The sequence below is a fragment of the Rhinatrema bivittatum genome, chromosome 8 (genome assembly GCF_901001135.1).
Source record: "Rhinatrema bivittatum chromosome 8, aRhiBiv1.1, whole genome shotgun sequence".
In the NCBI taxonomy this organism is placed as follows: Eukaryota; Metazoa; Chordata; class Amphibia; order Gymnophiona; family Rhinatrematidae; genus Rhinatrema; species Rhinatrema bivittatum.
Genome location: NC_042622.1, coordinates 218107390 through 218124621, shown reverse-complemented (window position 1 = coordinate 218124621; position 17232 = coordinate 218107390). Strand labels below are relative to the sequence as shown.

The window sequence follows — 17232 nt, the reverse complement described above, 5'->3', positions numbered from 1 at the left end:
TATGCTCTGTGACTTTGTTTTTTAGAATAGTTTCCATGATTTTTTCCCAGCACTGAAGTCAGACTCGCAGGTCAATAGTTTCCTGGATCACCTCTGGAGCCCATTTTAAAGATGTGTGTTATATTGGCCACCCTCCAATCTTCGGGTACAATAGGCAATTTTAATTATAGGCTACAAATTACTAGTTAATAGATCTGCAATTTCATTTTTTAGTTCTTTCGGAATTCTGGGGTGTAAGCCACCTGGTTCAAAGTGGCCACCTGAGGCAGTGAGAGTCAAAATGAATTTCCTAAGGTTACAAGGCTTATTAGTTGGGGGAAAGTCTGATTTGAACCCTAGTTTCACTGGTTTTCAGGCCACACCTCCTGTTTATCATCTGCTATGTTTCTATGCATATGTAATTATTATGCAAAATTCTGCACAGTCCTCTGTAATTTGCTATAAATATCTAATTTATTTGTGGAATAGACATAGAACCATAGACTATGAGGGCAGATAAAGACTTCAAGGTTCCTCTAATTTGCCCATTGTCCTTTCCTAGCCTATTTGATGGTTGGTTGGTTTTAGTTTTACCTCTTGGCAGCTAAGGATATTCCCTGCTTACCCCAGGCTTAACATAAGCACTGCCATACTGGGGTCAGACCAAGGGTTCATCAAGCCCAATATCCTGTTTCCAACAGAGGCCAAAGCAGGTCACAAGCACCTGGCAGGATCCCAAATAGTAGATAGATCCCATGCTGCTTATGCCCAAGGATAAGCAGTGACTTTCCTAAACTCTATTTGGTTAATAATGGCTTATGGACTTTTCCTTCAGGAACTTATCCAAACCTGTTTTAAACCCAGCTATGCTAACTGTCTTTACTGCATCCTTTGGCAGTAAATCCAGAGCTTGTGTGCTGAGTGGAAAAAAAAATTTTTTTGATTTGCTTTAAATGTGCTAGTTAGTAAATTTATGGAATGTCCCGTTTTTGTTTTTGAAAGAGTAAACAACCAATTTGCATTTATCTATTCCCCTTCTCTCATGATTTTACAGACCTCTGTCCTATTTCCCCTCCGCCTCTCTTTACCAAGCTGAAGAGCCCTAACTCATAAGGGAGTCCTTTCCCTCTTCTCATTTTGGTTGTCCTTCACTGTACTTTTTCCCGGATGCAAGTTGCACACAGTACTCTATGAGTGGTTGCACCATGGAGTGATACAAAGGCATTATGACAGTCTCTATTTTATTCTCCATTCTTTTCCTAATAATTCCTAACATTTTTTTTAACCATTGCCACAACCCTGAGTGGAGGATTTTAATGTATTGCTCATCCTGATGCCCAGATCTCTTTCTGGGATGGTGACTCCTAAGATGGAAGCCCCTGACCTGTTACCGCGTTTGCCTCCACCATCTCTCCTGCCAGACTGTTCCTGGATCCAGAACCCTGTCTATAAAGAAATAATTCCTCGGGTTACCCCATCCAGCCTCTTTTTTTCTGCATTCAAAGAACAAGCACTGTACGTTCAGGACAAAAAATGCTCCGATTTACTATTTAAGCTGCAATCTGAATGTAATTAAAAAAAAAATAAAACCGGCCAAAATGCAGATTGCTCTTGTTTTCTTGGTTTTAAGGTGCATTGTTAATTGGTAATACAAATTCGCTGGGTGCCCTTTCAAACGTTGGCACACAAAGCTAAAGATGGGTCCTAGCTTGAATCACTGGCAGCCATAAATAGAAGTTGGCACCTGGCTTCACTGGATCATAAGCTTTAATTACCAGATCACAAAACTGGTTCATTCACACACGCCACAAGATTAAACCTGAACACTTATACAAAGCAACAGCCTATTGCCAAGTAACCTTGTGGCAAATAATATCCCCTAATCGCTGCTGCTGTAACGGTGGGAGCACTGCAGACCCCCCTTCCCTGCACTTACTGTATCGTCCTGGCTGCAGATGCTCCTAAGGCTTCAAACAGCCACCCCTGCTTCCTATCTACCGAAGGGGGGCGCCTGCCTGGCGCCGCCGTACAAACTCCCCTGCACCGGCCGCGCAGATCGTCAACTTTGTGTGTGTGTTTGTTTTTCTTCACACACCGTGTTTACTTTCTGAGTTCAACTGAGGGACAACTAAGTTGTGGTTAAAGAAAAAGAAGTCCTTTTTTTTTTTCCTGTGCTGGTCCGGCATCTATGAACCACCCAGCTTGCAAACGTTGTGCCCTCTTTGCGGTGTTTGTTTAAAGCTGTTCCAGATGAATCTCAGCTTTAGCGGGTGCTTTGATATGGGAGGGGCAGCCCTGGTGGCTCCTGGGAGCCGGGACCCAGGCAGCGAGAGCCGAGGCTTTTGTCTGCGTGCAGTTTGCCAGGCAGGGCAGTGCGGGGGGCTGAATGAATGAATGAATGAATAATGCAGCGCCGCGCTGCTCCGCTCTCCTCCTCTCCTCTCCCCTCCCCGTGCAGGGAACCTGTTGGATGGGGGGAGCCGGAGGTGGCGCTGCTGCAGCGCTCCCGCGCGCTCTCTCTCTCTCCCTCTCTCCCGGACGGGGCGCGCGCGGGGCTCTCCCCTGGGCAGGGACCATGCTGCTGCCCCCCCACCCCACCACCACCGGAGCCCAGCACCGTGTGCGGGCAGCAGCAGTGATCGGGTGAGCCCCGGGGGCAGCGGCAGCAGCGCGGCAGTTTTGCCGGGGATGTGGGGACCTGAGCTCCTGCCCACGCTAGCGCCGGGACTGCTCGGACTCGGAGAAGCCGGAGGATGGAGCCCCGGGAGGAGCCGCCGCTGCTGCTGCTGCTGCTGCTGCTCGGAGCGCTGCTCTGCCTTCCCGTCTGGAGCCAGGACGCGGGGAGAGTTGTGTCCGATCGCCACGCCGTGTACTGGAACAAGAGCAACCCCAGGTAGGGAAACCGGATCGGCGCCGGAGCCTGCTTCGCTTCCCTCCCACCACGGCCATCCTTTTTCGGGTCCCACAGACAGGAAGCGAAATCAAGGGGGCACGGGGGAGGAAAAAAAAATCAATCTCTGGTAATGGTGACATTCAGAGCTGCCTTCGTGTGCGTCCTCAGTGTTCCGGAAGTCTGATCGAAGTTCAATGTAGTTATTAAAACTTGAAGGGGAAAAACGCTTGTGTGCAACGGAAGCTTTAACATTTCTTTCCTTCTAGTGATGGCGGGCTGTGTTATTTTACAGTTCATAACATTCCTAAGTCATGAATAAGATGCAGTTATCGAACTTTTCAGAATAGGAGATCACTCAAAATGTAACACATGGGTAGCGGCAGTAGAGAGAATCGAGATCTTAACTTGAACGTTGCTCACAGTCTCTCGTAGAATCACAGACAGAATAAGGCATAGCACAGCTGGATCTGCTGCAAGGCCCATCTAGTCTGCCTATATCCCACAAACATCTGGTTATAGGTAGTAAAAAAAAATAAAATATCATTTGGAACTGCCTAGAGTGCAGATGATCTAACAGAAGACATTTTTAATGTCTGACATAAAATATAAGCCTAAAAACTACCAATAGCTAAGACACAAAGAGCGGGCAACCTATATTGTCTTCAAATGACTGCACTTGGGTTTCTAGCTCTTTATTTCACTAGTCCGCTTGCAGTTTTTATGAAGTTAAACCTTGCAAAGTGTTTTGCACAACACCTGAGCCTGGTGAACAGTGAGCATCAACCTACCTAGTATCAGAAGTTTTTATTTGCAGAAGGGCTGGATCCAACAATGCAACTAATATTTCAGGGAAAGTAGAAAATTAGTTAAAAGATGCAGAGTAGATCATATCTTTCTTAGGATTCTCTGCAGGTTGTGGGAGCTTTAATAGGACTGTAGTACATGAACTTCCAAGAGCACACCGGTCCCTTCTTTATGTCTGCCAGAAGATTTTGGTACCAACGTTTTTGACTAATTTATAAAAGGCATCACAACCTACAAAGAATCCCCTTTTCTGCAGGAGCAGTAAACTATTAAAGCTCTTCAGAATCCTTAGGAGGATAAGCAATGTTTGTAGGTGCACGCAGATACAATTACCTTCTTCAGGTAATGGATTTAATAATGTATTGTTATGTTTATGCATTTATTGATGTATTGTGTTTTGTTTTTTTAAATGGTAACATGGGTTGCGTGTTGGTTGCACCATGTGTGACCCAAACTGAAATTACAATCACAGTGTCATGTTCCACAGAGAAGGCTCATTCAGTAAGCCTTAATTCCTCCTGATTACTTTATTTCTTTTCTTCCCACACAATTTTATATTACTCTTATTAGCAGGTTATTTTAATGGTCCTATAATCAGTTCAGCTAAAATGTTGTCTGTCTGGAGGTTGAAGCGTGCAGAGATCAGGTGTACCAGAGCAGGTGAGAGCTGGCATGTTTCTTGCTGCTAAGTTGAGCTACTGGCAAAAGGAGAATATCCCATACTCAAATGCACAAAACTTGGATGTGCCTGTGAGTGATAACCTCGTTTCTGTAGCACGGTACAGCTAGACCTTTTTTTTTTTTCTTTTCCTCTGTCTGTAAAGTCTTCTCTTTTCCAAGAAATCACCTGAAAGCAGGAGTAGTGCAAAGCGAGAGCCACTGTTTTTCTTCGCTGATCAGTCCTTAAATGACTAAAACTAAATAGCTCTCTGCCAGGTTCTGTGCCACTTTGCCTGGACTAGCGGGTTGCATCGACGGGCATCCTGGGCCGAGACGGGTCCCTTGCCGGGGAGCATGCCCCCGGTCCTAAGCTCAGTCTCTTCTTTGCAGGTTGTCTGCAATAGATATGGATTCACTTTTCTTCTCCTGCAGCTGAGTTCCAGGGTGATGATCCTTCTATCCAAACCCTAATCTTGGCCCTAGCTCCTTAAAGAGCAAGTGCTGGGAATGCACCACACATCCATTCAGAAGCCACCCCTAAAATGTGAAATATTGCCCAGAAGACCTGACACTTTGCTCTTGCGAAACAGGTATTTATCTGGATTCGGCTCACACCATTTCATTGGAGATGCAAGTAAAATGCCGTATCCCTCACCGCTGATACAGAGTGACTTTTCTATAAATAATTTGGATTGCAATAGACAGTAAATCCACGATCATATGTGTTTTATTTATTTATTGAAAATTTGTATGCCGCATATTTCGTTGTTCATAGGGAACATAGGAATGATGGTGGATTCCATAGGGAACGGAGGATTCAAAACCAGTTTAACTCATAATAATAAAGTGAATGGAAGGAAATAAAATACCAGAGAACCAAGAATATAGTTGGGTGGAGCTGGTGCCTTCATTAGGTGAATTCACATTTAAAGATGCAGCTGTCAGCAGCACTAAAATCCCTTCCTCAAGCAGCAGCTTTTTTAAAGGTATCATTTAACCAAATAGTTTGCTGTTTCTCTCTTAACTAATTTTATTAAAAAAAAAAAAAGAGAGAGAGAGAGAAAACAGTTGCTATCCCGGTGTCTTAATTTGGTTTATTTTCCATTAATAATATTTACAGCTCAGCCCTGTCAAGGTTCCCAGATCCTAATGTCTAGAAATGTACTTACAGCAGCAGATAAGGGCCTTTCAGTTTTTAGTCAAGGGAAATTAGAAACATCAGGGATTTTTTACAAACCTGCAGCGATGCTGGCTTTTTACCATCATGGGAATAATTCTGCTCGGTGCCAAATGAAAACGCTGAAAGTTTTTTTGCGCTGAATTTTCATCTCGCTGTCTCCTGCGATGCTGCTTGTGCCTTGCCTACTACGTGACTCAACAGGTAAATGTTCTGCCTTCCTCGCTCCCTCCCTAAAACCGCATGGTTCAGGGGAATCCTTGCTGGCCCCAAAGGCTGGACAGATGTCTGGCGGTGCTTCGACCTGCCAGTCTGTCCTCCCCAGGCCTTGGCAAGCCAGCTCTGTGGAAGATGCCCAAGCCCCTGGCCTTGACAGATGGGGGGGGTGGATGCAAACATGCCTGCATCACAGGGCTAGTTCCATTTGCTCAATGTATTTACTATATGTTTTGTATGTCACGCTGGCCACGTCCGGTACACAGAGAGAAATTGAAGGAAGCAGCGTGCAAAGAGCAGGGAAGTTTTACGCAAACTGCATCTTTCCATCCATCCCACAATAGCGCTTTCTGTTCTGGGACGGTGACTTCGAGAGCCTTAATGTTCCTGACTCGTATCACTATCTGCTCATGATCCCATTCCTCTTTGTGCATCGCTTGTCTCCAGATGGATTTTATTATTTCCATTACTAGTTTTTTTGTAAAGAACTTTTTTTTTTTTTTTTTTCCCCCAGCAAGTGTTCGATTTCAGCTGTTGAGCTGTGGGTATTTCTTTTCTTCCCCCAAATGCTAAACACATGCCAGACCCCTTAAACAACAGAACTGGTGCAGCTTTCATCTGCTTTTATGTAGGTCAAATTCTTACATTAGTGTGACTGGAATTCCCAGAATACTTGAAGACTTTTGGGTCAGGTTTTCCGGTTACAGAACATTTTTTAGTAGCCCAAATTTTACGCAGTGATAGAGATGTAAAATACCTTATAGACATTGGGTCACTGATGAGCGCAATGCTAAAAAAAAAAAAAAAAATATGATTAGGGAAAATAGAGACACAAAGGTGAGCAAACAAGATTGGACCAACTCAATCCATCTGTGGCTACCTTTTCGAGAGGTGGGCTCCTTTCGTCAGGACAGTGCAAACAGAGAAAATAAACCAATGAAACATGCACCAGGCAACCCTCATGGTTTTATTTTGTTTCTAAATATATGATTTCAAGTATATTAATTTGACAAAAACTGCTGAAGTGTAAATATATATTTTTTTAAATATTGGTTGGGAGGTGCTGCTTCTGTCCGAATTCAGGGGCTCATCATCCCTCTCCGTTTTGCCTATTTATATTAAAACAGCATTCCCTGCCTATTACCTTAAGCCCACCATTTTTTCCCCCTCATAGTTTTATTTCCGAAGATTTGTGCAACTTATTAATTTGTTCAGCAGGATTACAATAAGCAAATACAAAAAAAAAAACCACCCTCCAGAAAAACAGCGCTTGTGAAAACAGACCAGTTTATTTCCGATGTAAATTCAGATATCAAACCGCAGGCGCATGTAAGTTTTTTGGACTGATAAAAGTGATTATCTTTTATTTATCAGTCCAATAACAACACATTTTCCCTCCTTAGTTTGTTCAGGCATGTTGACAATTTATAATATGTAAACCTATATCCTTTTTATGATGTGTACCTGTGCTTTGTGTGTAGCTGAAACGGGTCTTAGTCCATGGTGGAGCTGGAGCAGGTACTGACACAGGGCCTCCTGCTCTCCACAAGCCGGAGTCTGTAGGAAACTCCATCATTTTGAAGCCATCAGTCTCTGGTTTTTTTTTTTTTTTTGGAAGGATTTAAGATGTTCAAGTCTTGCGATTTTTTTTTTTTTTTTTAATTTAGATTTTAATCTCTCTCCTGTCTTCTCTCTGTCTAGCTTATTGCCACTGTTCTCCCGTTCTTCAGTTTTCCTCAAAATGTTTTCGCCTCATTCCGAGGGACGTTGCGCTTTCCCACTTCCCTTCATTATATTTGTATCCCCTACGAAATCAGTGAAAACGACAGAAGTAACAGACGAACGCGGCCATCCCTCTGGAAATTTTCATCACTATAAAATCAGGGTGTGCCCTCTTAAATAGGTGGACAGCAAGATTTTTTTTTTTCCTAAAATCGTTCCGACATTTTTTTATGTTTCTAGAATTGCAGTGGATTCCTTACATAGAAACGTAGAATACCACGGCAGAAAAAGGGCCGTGAGGCGCGACTAGTCTGCCCACTTTTCTTCCTTATTGTAAGACCGTAGGTTCCCAGTTGTCTGCCTTCCCCTTCACTTTTTCACAACTTGCAGGCTGTTATATCTTATCTAAGAATTATCTACGAATATTGGGACAGGAGCCAACACACAAGGGTCGGGGCTGACAGAAACAAAACCCGTCTCTGCCTGAAGAGAGAGGACCGGACTCCGCTGTAACAGCAACCGACTGACTGGCAGGACAGATCAGTCACCCGTGAAAAAAAAGTGAACATTTCAGGGGGGGGGGGGGCGACCTTCACCAGTCTGCACAGACGCAAAGTACACGCGCACGTTTTAACGCGACGTTCGTAGCGAATTTTCAAAGAGAATGTACCCAGGTAAGCTTCTCTCGCAGACTCGGCTGGCAAAGTCCGCAGACTTAACGGTGCACCTGCTGTTTGCGCACATGGCCGATTTGGGTGTAAAAGAGAGTGCAAGCACCTCTGAAAACAGAATGCGTGTGCAGGATTTTACTCCCGGGAACTCCTCTTGTTTCACACAGCTAAAAGGGTGCACATTATAAAAGCCCGCACGTACATCTAGCTGCAAAGAGGAGGGTAATCTTCAGCCAGGCCTCTTTACCCTGGTGCGATCTTGACACAAGGACATAGTTAGGGTCTGTGTGCCAGAGGAATCCAAGAGATAATGTTGGGGCTTTATGCGCAGCACATTACAGATAAGTTTAGGGGTCTGGGAGCCATCCTGAGGAGATGAGAGCTTTTAGAGATGGATTTAAGGTATTGTGTGCTGACTTTTCTCCTAACATTAGGGAATGATTACTATTGCTCTTTTTTTTTTTTCCTCCTATTAATATCCTGAATGAGGAAAGTCATTTAGGAGCAGAGCCCTGGGAGTATCCCAAAGGAACAGAAGTATATGTCTATGGTATATAAACTAGAGGATCCCTAGTGGCTAGAGGAGAGAAATAAAGAAACGGGGTAACTGGTGGTAACTTTTAGTGTAACATTTCTGCATGGGGGTAACCTGCACAGAGCGGCAGTTATAATCCTTAACTGATGGCCATGGGTGTTCTGGTTGCCATGTCTCAAAAAAGATTTAGTTGACTTGGGAAAAAGTACAGAGGAGGGTGACCAAAATGATGAAGGAGATGGAATGGCTCTGCTATGAGGATAGAGGTTGGGACTGTTCATCTTGGGGGGGGGGGGGGGGGGGGGGGGGGGGATATGACAGAGGTCTAAAAATCATGAGTGGAATAGAACAGGTAATTGTAAATCGTTTATTTTCTCTTTCAAAAAATACAAAGACTAGGGGGCATTCCATGAAGTTAGTAAGCGGCACGCTCAAAACAAACTGGAGAAAAGATCTGGAATTCATTGCTGGAGGATGAGGTTAAGGCAGTTAGTATAGTTGAGCTTAAAAAGACATCAATAAACTGTTATTAACCAAGTAGACTTAAGAAATAGCCACTAGATATCACTGAATGATAGCGGACATGGGATCTATTTACTGTTTGGGATCTTGCCAGGTACTTGTGACTTGGATTGGCCTCTGTTGGAAACAGGATGCTGGGCTTGATGGACCCTCGGTCTGACCCAGCACGGCAAATTTTTATGGTCTTGGGGGGGGTAACCAGCACAGACTGGCAGTTACAAACCTAAACAACTGGCTGGGCAGACTGGATGGATCATTTTAAGTCTTTATCCTGCGGTTATTTACTAGTTCTGAAGACATTGAAGGTGAGCAGCAGCATGTACCTGGTATTGAAATATTGGGGGCACAAGCATTGACTTACTGAATCGGGCATCAGATCTTGGTGTGACTGTCTTTGCTAGCTTTACATGCAGGGTGCACGTTCAATCAGGTGCACAATTAAAGTATACACTGACCTTTCGGCCTGCATAAACTAACCTATAGTCCAGCGCATGGCACCCACACAGTCTGTGCTGAAGACTGTGTGGTTATGCAGAAAAAATAAAGTGCACCCTTGCTTTCATTCATTCCATAAAGCATCAATGTTAATTCCGCATCTGCATTTTTTAACATTTCTCTGTCCATGTGCAGTTTTGAAATGCCCCCCTGGAATGCCTCTTTATTGACGTGGATAAAATTAAGCTTGTGCTTTCAGGGCCTGAAAATCCACATACGTGGATTCAGCAAATCTGCCCACATAACTTCTTATTTTACCCACATAGATCCTGACTCAGCTTTTGAAAACTTTTATGTATAAAAAAGAAAATGTACTTTATGCCTCAATCTTTTTATTAAACTCCAGTAGATACACAGAGATCCGCAGATTACAGCTTTTATATTTCTACCAATGAATTATTCCCATTTATCTCCCAACAATCAAATAAATCAACTACAGACTAACAAGGTCATGCATCAAAAGGCGCACGCAATAACGCGTTAACGCATGCGATAAGCGTACTATCGCACTCGGCGAATGCAAATTTTTTGAAGGGGCGGGTATTGGGCAGGATTAATTAAAATGAGGCAATATCGCACTGTGTGATAGCATCACGCATGCTGCACAGTTTTACGCCAGAAATGACTACAATGTTTTTCCTGGCATTAAGCTGTGCGATATGCCCGAAACAGCCATAACGCAATTCGCAATAAATTTTGAGAATTGCAGTTTGGCCATTTCTGGCCTGGGGGGGGGGGGGGGGGGGCGGAGCGGAATCTAAGGGTAAGGGATCCCAAGTGACTATCATTCTTCCAGCAAAAATATAAACACAAAATGAAAACTTGAGAAAGTTAAAATATTCTTAGTGAAAAAGTGACTCTGCCCAGCAAGAATTTTTGTGTGTGTGTGTGTAGTAGCAACTGCCACTCTATACAGGCTACTCCCGAGCCTTCTGTTAAGGGAAGTAGCAACTGCCGCACTGTTCAGCTAACCCCGAGCCTTCTGTTAAGGGAAGTAGCAACTGCCGCATTGTTCAGCTAACCCCGAGCCCTCTGTTAAGGGAAGTAGCCACTAGTAGCCACTGCCGTTCTGTGCAGGCTACCCCTGAGCCTTCTGTTAAGGGAAGTAGCAACTGCCGCACTGTTCAGCAACTGCCGCACTGTTCAGCTAACTCAGAGCCTTCTGTTAAGGGAAGTAGCAACTGCCGCATTGTTCAGCTAACCCTGACCCTTCTGTTAAGGGAAGTAGCAACTGCCACTTTTTGCAGGTTACCCCTGAGCCTTCTGTTAAGGATAGTAGCCACTGCTGCTCTGTGCAGGCTACCCCTGAGCCTTCTGTTAAGGATAGTAGCAACTGCCGCTCTGTGCAGCTACCCCCGAGCCTTCTGTTAAGGATAGTAGCCACTGCCGCTCTGTGCAGCTACCCCCGAGCCTTCTGTTAAGGATAGTAGCCACTGCCGCTCTGTGCAGCTACCCCCGAGCCTTCTGTTAAGGATAGTAGCCACTGCCGCTCTGTGCAGCTACCCCCGAGCCTTCTGTTAAGGATAGTAGCCACTGCCGCTCTGTGCAGCTACCCCCGAGCCTTCTGTTAAGGATAGTGGCCACTGCCGCTCTGTGCAGCTACCCCCGAGCCTTCTGTTAAGGGAAGTACCAACTGCCACTCTGTGCAGCTATCCCCGAGCCTTCTGTTAAGGATAGTAGCCACTGCCGCTCTGTGCAGCTACCCCCGAGCCTTCTGTTAAGGGAAGTACCAACTGCCACTCTGTGCAGCTATCCCCGAGCCTTCTGTTAAGGATAGTAGCCACTGCCGCTCTGTGCAGCTACCCCCGAGCCTTCTGTTAAGGGAAGTACCAACTGCCACTCTGTGCAGCTATCCCCGAGCCTTCTGTTAAGGATAGTAGCCACTGCCGCTCTGTGCAGCTACCCCCGAGCCTTCTGTTAAGGATAGTAGCCACTGCCGCTCTGTGCAGCTACCCCCGAGCCTTCTGTTAAGGATAGTAGCCACTGCTGCTCTGTGCAGGCTACCCCCGAGCCTTCTGTTAAGGATAGTAGCCACTGCCGCTCTGTGAAGCTAACCCCGAGCCTTCTGTTAAGGATAGTAGCCACTGCCGCTCTGTGAAGCTAACCCCGAGCCTTCTGTTAAGGATAGTAGCCACTGCCGCTCTGTGCAGCTACCCCCGAGCCTTCTGTTAAGGGAAGTACCAACTGCCACTCTGTGCAGCTATCCCCGAGCCTTCTGTTAAGGATAGTAGCCACTGCCGCTCTGTGCAGCTACCCCCGAGCCTTCTGTTAAGGATAGTAGCCACTGCCGCTCTGTGCAGCTACCCCCGAGCCTTCTGTTAAGGATAGTAGCCACTGCTGCTCTGTGCAGGCTACCCCCGAGCCTTCTGTTAAGGATAGTAGCCACTGCCGCTCTGTGAAGCTAACCCCGAGCCTTCTGTTAAGGATAGTAGCCACTGCCGCTCTGTGAAGCTAACCCCGAGCCTTCTGTTAAGGATAGTAGCCACTGCTGCTCTGTGCAGGCTACCCCCGAGCCTTCTGTTAAGGATAGTAGCCACTGCCGCTCTGTGTAGCTAACCCCGAGCCTTCTGTTAAGGATAGTAGCCACTGCTGCTCTGTGCAGGCTACCCCCGAGCCTTCTGTTAAGGATAGTAGCCACTGCCGCTCTGTGCAGGCTACCCCCGAGCCTTCTGTTAAGGATAGTAGCCACTGCCACTCTGTGCAGGCTATCCCCAAGAGCAGAATGTAGGAATATTTCAGCTGGAAATGCCTGTCTTGTGTGACAACCTAACTGTATATCAGGCTTATAGCGATGGGTGTGTTGCCGGTGTGGTGGCCCTGGGTGGCTCTTTCAGTGGGAGGTGGGATGTGCTGCCAGTATTGGTGAAGGAGGGGAGAGCTGTTTCAGGCCATGCCACTCATTTCTCTAGCTAAGTGTGAAGAATCTACCCGTGCAGTGCCCAACAGGTGATCTTGGGATTTGAACCTGAAATCTGCCCGTGCACTAGGGACTCTGTTACAGAGTTGGGGGGCTCCTCTGAGCGAGTAGAAGATCCTGACCTACTTCCGCCCACTTGCTCATGTGCATCCGCCTGTTTCTTCTGTGGCACTGCTAAACACTTTAACGCTCCGGAGCTCCCGCAAACCTAAACAGGAATCACAGGTCCGGCACAGGGGTTGCGCAGAGAGCCCTCTGCCCCACTTTAGACATTGCGGGCTGTCATTACAGGCTTCAGTGGGTTTTTTTTAAAATGTAAAGATCCGAGCAGTAGTATGGGGGTGTAGCAGAATGAGTGGGATTCATTATGTTTTGCAGTATTTTATGGTATTAAGGTACTGGTCTCTCAGTCCTGCAGCTCAGTGATTTCCCCAGCAAGTTCTAACCAGAGCAGCAGCCCAGGGAAAAAGGCCCCAGTGTGGCAACTCTCACATTAAAAAAAGTGCCCCGAGGAATTAAAAATCCCCCATGGTGACCAAATTTGCTCCTGCTTTTCAGCGGTGGTGACTCTGCAGTGCACTTTCTTTGTACATTAAGGCACTTTGGTTGCTATTTGTGACTTCTAAAATTAAATCGTATTTAAAGCACTGCCTGCGCTGGCAGGGACCTGTAACTTCAGTTTCTTCTCTCGTGATGACCTGCGCAGGGGGGCGGTCAAGGAGCTGCTGTGGGCTGTGACTTCTTTTAGGTTTTCTATGTAGAGAAGTCTTACTGATCTTTTCTATTAGCTTCCCCCAATGCCTGAGCTCTGAGCACTTAGAGATTATGAAAGGGTTTGGCTTCCGCTTATGATTTGAGCTTTGGGGTATAAAACTAAAGGAAGGGCTTGTGACTGACTGGTGGGTTTCTCCAGTGTGGGGGTTTTTTCCCCCCCCCCCTTCCTTATTTTTCATCAGTAAAGAGTCTGAACTGAAATATAGGAACTTCCCCTTTCGAGGGTCCTGGCAGTCTTGCCCCAAGAGACTGAAACAGAATTACCAAAACTTGGTGTATAAATATTTCCTTGTATCCTGTAGCTCAAACCAGTTATTTTATAGAGGAAAATGGTCCCTGGATTTCCAGGTTTCAAGCAGTGAGAGGCCAATTCTTCTCCAGCGGCAGGGGACTCTGTGACTCAGATTCAAACGGCTTGCTTGGCACGGCAGTTGTGCTGCCAAATTAATCTCCTAACGAGGTCAATTTACAGAGCAGTTTACCTGGGTAAAAAGCATTTTATCCATATTCATCAGCCTTCCCCCCAATACAGCTAAACGTTTGCGCGGTCTTCCGTAATGTGTGGCCGCGCAGCCTCGTTTGGAGGAGGGCATTTCCAGAGCCGGGTTTAGGTCGCAGGGGGAAAGTACATGAGGTGATTTTGTTTTCAAATCTTCCCGAGCGGTTTTCCAGCAAAATTCTACCCGTGCTCTTCTTTAGACCCTGGTGAGTCCTCTCCATGTCCGCGCTGCCTGTTAGTGTTAGGGGTGCCATGGGCTTGAACAAGTTGGGAAACGCAGCTCTACAAACCCAAAAATACATCCCTAAAGAAAATGCCCTCCCCTCAGCTCAATTAAACACATGTCAACTGAGTAAAAAGCTATCTCCAACCTCAGAAAAGATACAGAAAGAACAAGAGCAATTTCCGAGTTCTGGTACTGGTCAGTACTGTCTTTAGTCAGATGATGTATCTGGCCTGGTAGCAAGGGGATGACTTCTGTTGTTCTTACTAATGGTTTTTCCGTTTCCCTAAGGGTTATTCTTTTATTCATGGCTGTTAAATACATGGCACATCACTTTTTTGGCAGATAAGGATACGTGACTCGCTCTTTCTGCTTTGTTGCCCTCATCTATTGTCTCATCGGAGAGCCCACTCGATCCTTCTCTCTCCCTTGTCTTTACCACTGCCCTCTGTCTTATACTACAGGAATGTGGTATCAAAGGCTGGAAAATGGTCTTTCTGTTATGATGGATCAGAGGTCATCAGATGCTGATATTATTTAGTCAGCAATATCTGGTCGCATTTTGCAGTGGCAGACTGCATGGGCCGGATTCTTTTTCTGCCATCATCTGTTACTCTCTCACTGTCTCACACTTTCTTAAATTTCTAGCAGCCACGTTAGCCCTTATTTGTTGGTCAGTTGAACAACCTACAAGATACCTTATGCTTTTATAGTTTATAAATCTCAAATTAAATTCAATGAATCTGCTTTTCCCGAGGATTGAGAACCTGTGCAAGGCAGACAACAAAGGAATAGCCATGTGATACAGTGTAATCAATCTGCCATCAGCTTAAGGTCAACGATTAATGTACAAATTACATTCAGTTTATGGTCAACGATTAATGTATGGATCATTTATGGTCAAAAATGTATTTTCAACAATGTGTCTAAAGCAGTTTGGCAGAGAATTCTGTTGAGCCTACACTACCATCTGTGGAGGAATCGGCAGTAAGTTTTATATCTTGTTTCATAGAGTCAGATCCTTGAACATATGACAACGGAGGAAGATTTGTGAGGTTGGTTCATTATAACCTGTGCATGGCTGAAGTCTGTAGGTCTCCGCAAGCAGTGATGGAGCCTCAAGGGGATCTTAGTGGTGGATAGTAGAGTTACAACACTGGAATACTGGCTGAGGCTCTGCAAGTTTGTTAATATTTCTTACGGCTACTGTAGGAGGATTTGTGACTAGTTGTTTCTGGCAAGCTGTGTCAATGAATCATGGTAAAAGATAGTTTTTAGGCCTTTGCAGAAGGCCTCATAGATCACTTCCTGCCTCATTTCTATTGGGATCGAGTTCCAGAGTTTGGTAATTTGAGAATTTAGTAGCGTTATGTAGTTTGCACAGCTCCAAATTCCTTCCTCAGTTAGTTACACAGCTATAATTTTTTTTCAACAGACATCCTAGTGGTAATTTGTACATTACCTTCTGAGGGTGAAAGCAAATCCATGAGCATGTTGAATTCTCACATCTTTGTTTCTCCTGTTGGAGACTTGTCCTGGCAGTGAGCTCCATATAAAGCAAGGGCTGTGGGGCTCTCATTCCCAGGACCAGCCTTAGCCCTGGCTGCACCCTGGAGTACCAGGATCCCTCTGGAGTACTGTGGTACCCCTTCAACGGCAGTGCCTCATGCAGCTACACCGTTTGCATGGCCCTAATGCCAACCCTGCTCATTTCCAGCATCTCTTCTGCCCGTCTTTAAATAAGAATTACGTGTACGTTTCAAGACACCAGTTATAGAATGATCTTAGATCCTGCTTAGTACACAGTGGCTGCATCCTTAACACCAGTAACATTTGTGTGTCTGAGGTGTACTCCATAAAATTATCTGCTATTTTATTTTGTTCACACAAGTCTCCTACACAAGAAGATCATTCTTAGCAATATTGCTGGACATTTTGTTATGATCTGAATTCTGCAAAGCCAGATGTTTTGAAGATAAAGAATTTGAAGAGCTAATGACAATTTTTAACTACAGAAAAAAAACTTTTTTTATAATTTTTTTTTTTTAACTTACAAATAGTGCTCTCTGCCTTCCATATTTTTTTCACCTAGGCTCATTTGGCACACGATGGTGTGGTGCCCAGCAAAGGGTGTTACTTCTAGGTGGATTGGACTTAACTGCCAGGTACACATGTTTTCATAAATTTCTATCTTCATTTTAAACTTGGAAATTGTTTTCAGCAAAAAAAATAAACCTTTTCCAAGTGAGAAAGAAATAGAAAAAAATGAAATGAAAGAGAGAGAGAACTTTTTAATAGTTTTTTTCTCATTTTAGCACATTAAAATCATCCTAATAACTTGATAATTTATAGACCCAGGTGTGGTGGAGCCTGGGTGGACCCAGCTGTGGAGATCTACAATGTATGCATTACTCAGGATTTTGTAGATGTTTTCCGTCAAGCTAGAGCCTTTGCGGGACATAAATCTGTCAACCTGTGACCTTGGTCCCTGCTATATGGGACCCGTGAGAGATTTGCAAATGGGGAAAAGATCTTTATTCTAAGTTTGTCTGTATTTCTTCCATTCTGTTTTAGGGCTTATAGAAAGACAGATGGAACAATAGAAAACCGATTGCTGCTGGTAAATACAGTCACCGGTACTCAGTTGCACGCTCAGCTGTGCCTCGATTCCCCTTGCCTCCCGTACACTGCATCTCGCATTTCTACCTAAATGATAAAGTGCAATCATGGGGAAATAGAAAACAGGTAGTTATAGACTGTAAAATGAAACAAGACATAAGGTAGTCTTGGGTTTCCTACCTAGAGTCTGACATTGTTGCATGTTATTTGGGTCTGAAAGGTACCAATAAAGATTGGTGCCTGGCTCTCACTGCCTCGAATTCTTGTTTTATTTGCGCTGTGTATGCTGATCCATCTTGCCGGGTGGCACGCGTGCCTGCAGAAACTTTTCAGGGACAGGCATAAATAATAATAAAAAAATAAATAAAAAATAGGGACGTACAAAAAAAGTCATAGAAGTGGTTCCAAAAGCCCATAGCGCCTCTCGCAGCATTTCCGCCGTGCCCCACATACTCTCACTGCACATAGAAAGATCTCCTCGGCCCTCTTCACTCTCCCAGATCCATTTAACATCAATCCTCTGCCA

General features: G+C 45.0%; 1 protein-coding gene across 1 annotated transcript in view; it reads left to right on the top strand.

Moving 5' to 3' along the window:
- The first annotated feature begins 2299 nt into the window (after positions 1–2299).
- Positions 2300–17232, top strand: part of EFNA2 (ephrin A2) — a 123558-nt gene continuing 108625 nt past the window's right edge. Inside the window, exon 1 of the mRNA XM_029612556.1 lies at positions 2300–2872. Coding sequence (XP_029468416.1) covers positions 2733–2872 — 140 coding nt within the window. The 5' untranslated portion in view covers positions 2300–2732. The remainder of the gene's footprint in view (positions 2873–17232) is intronic.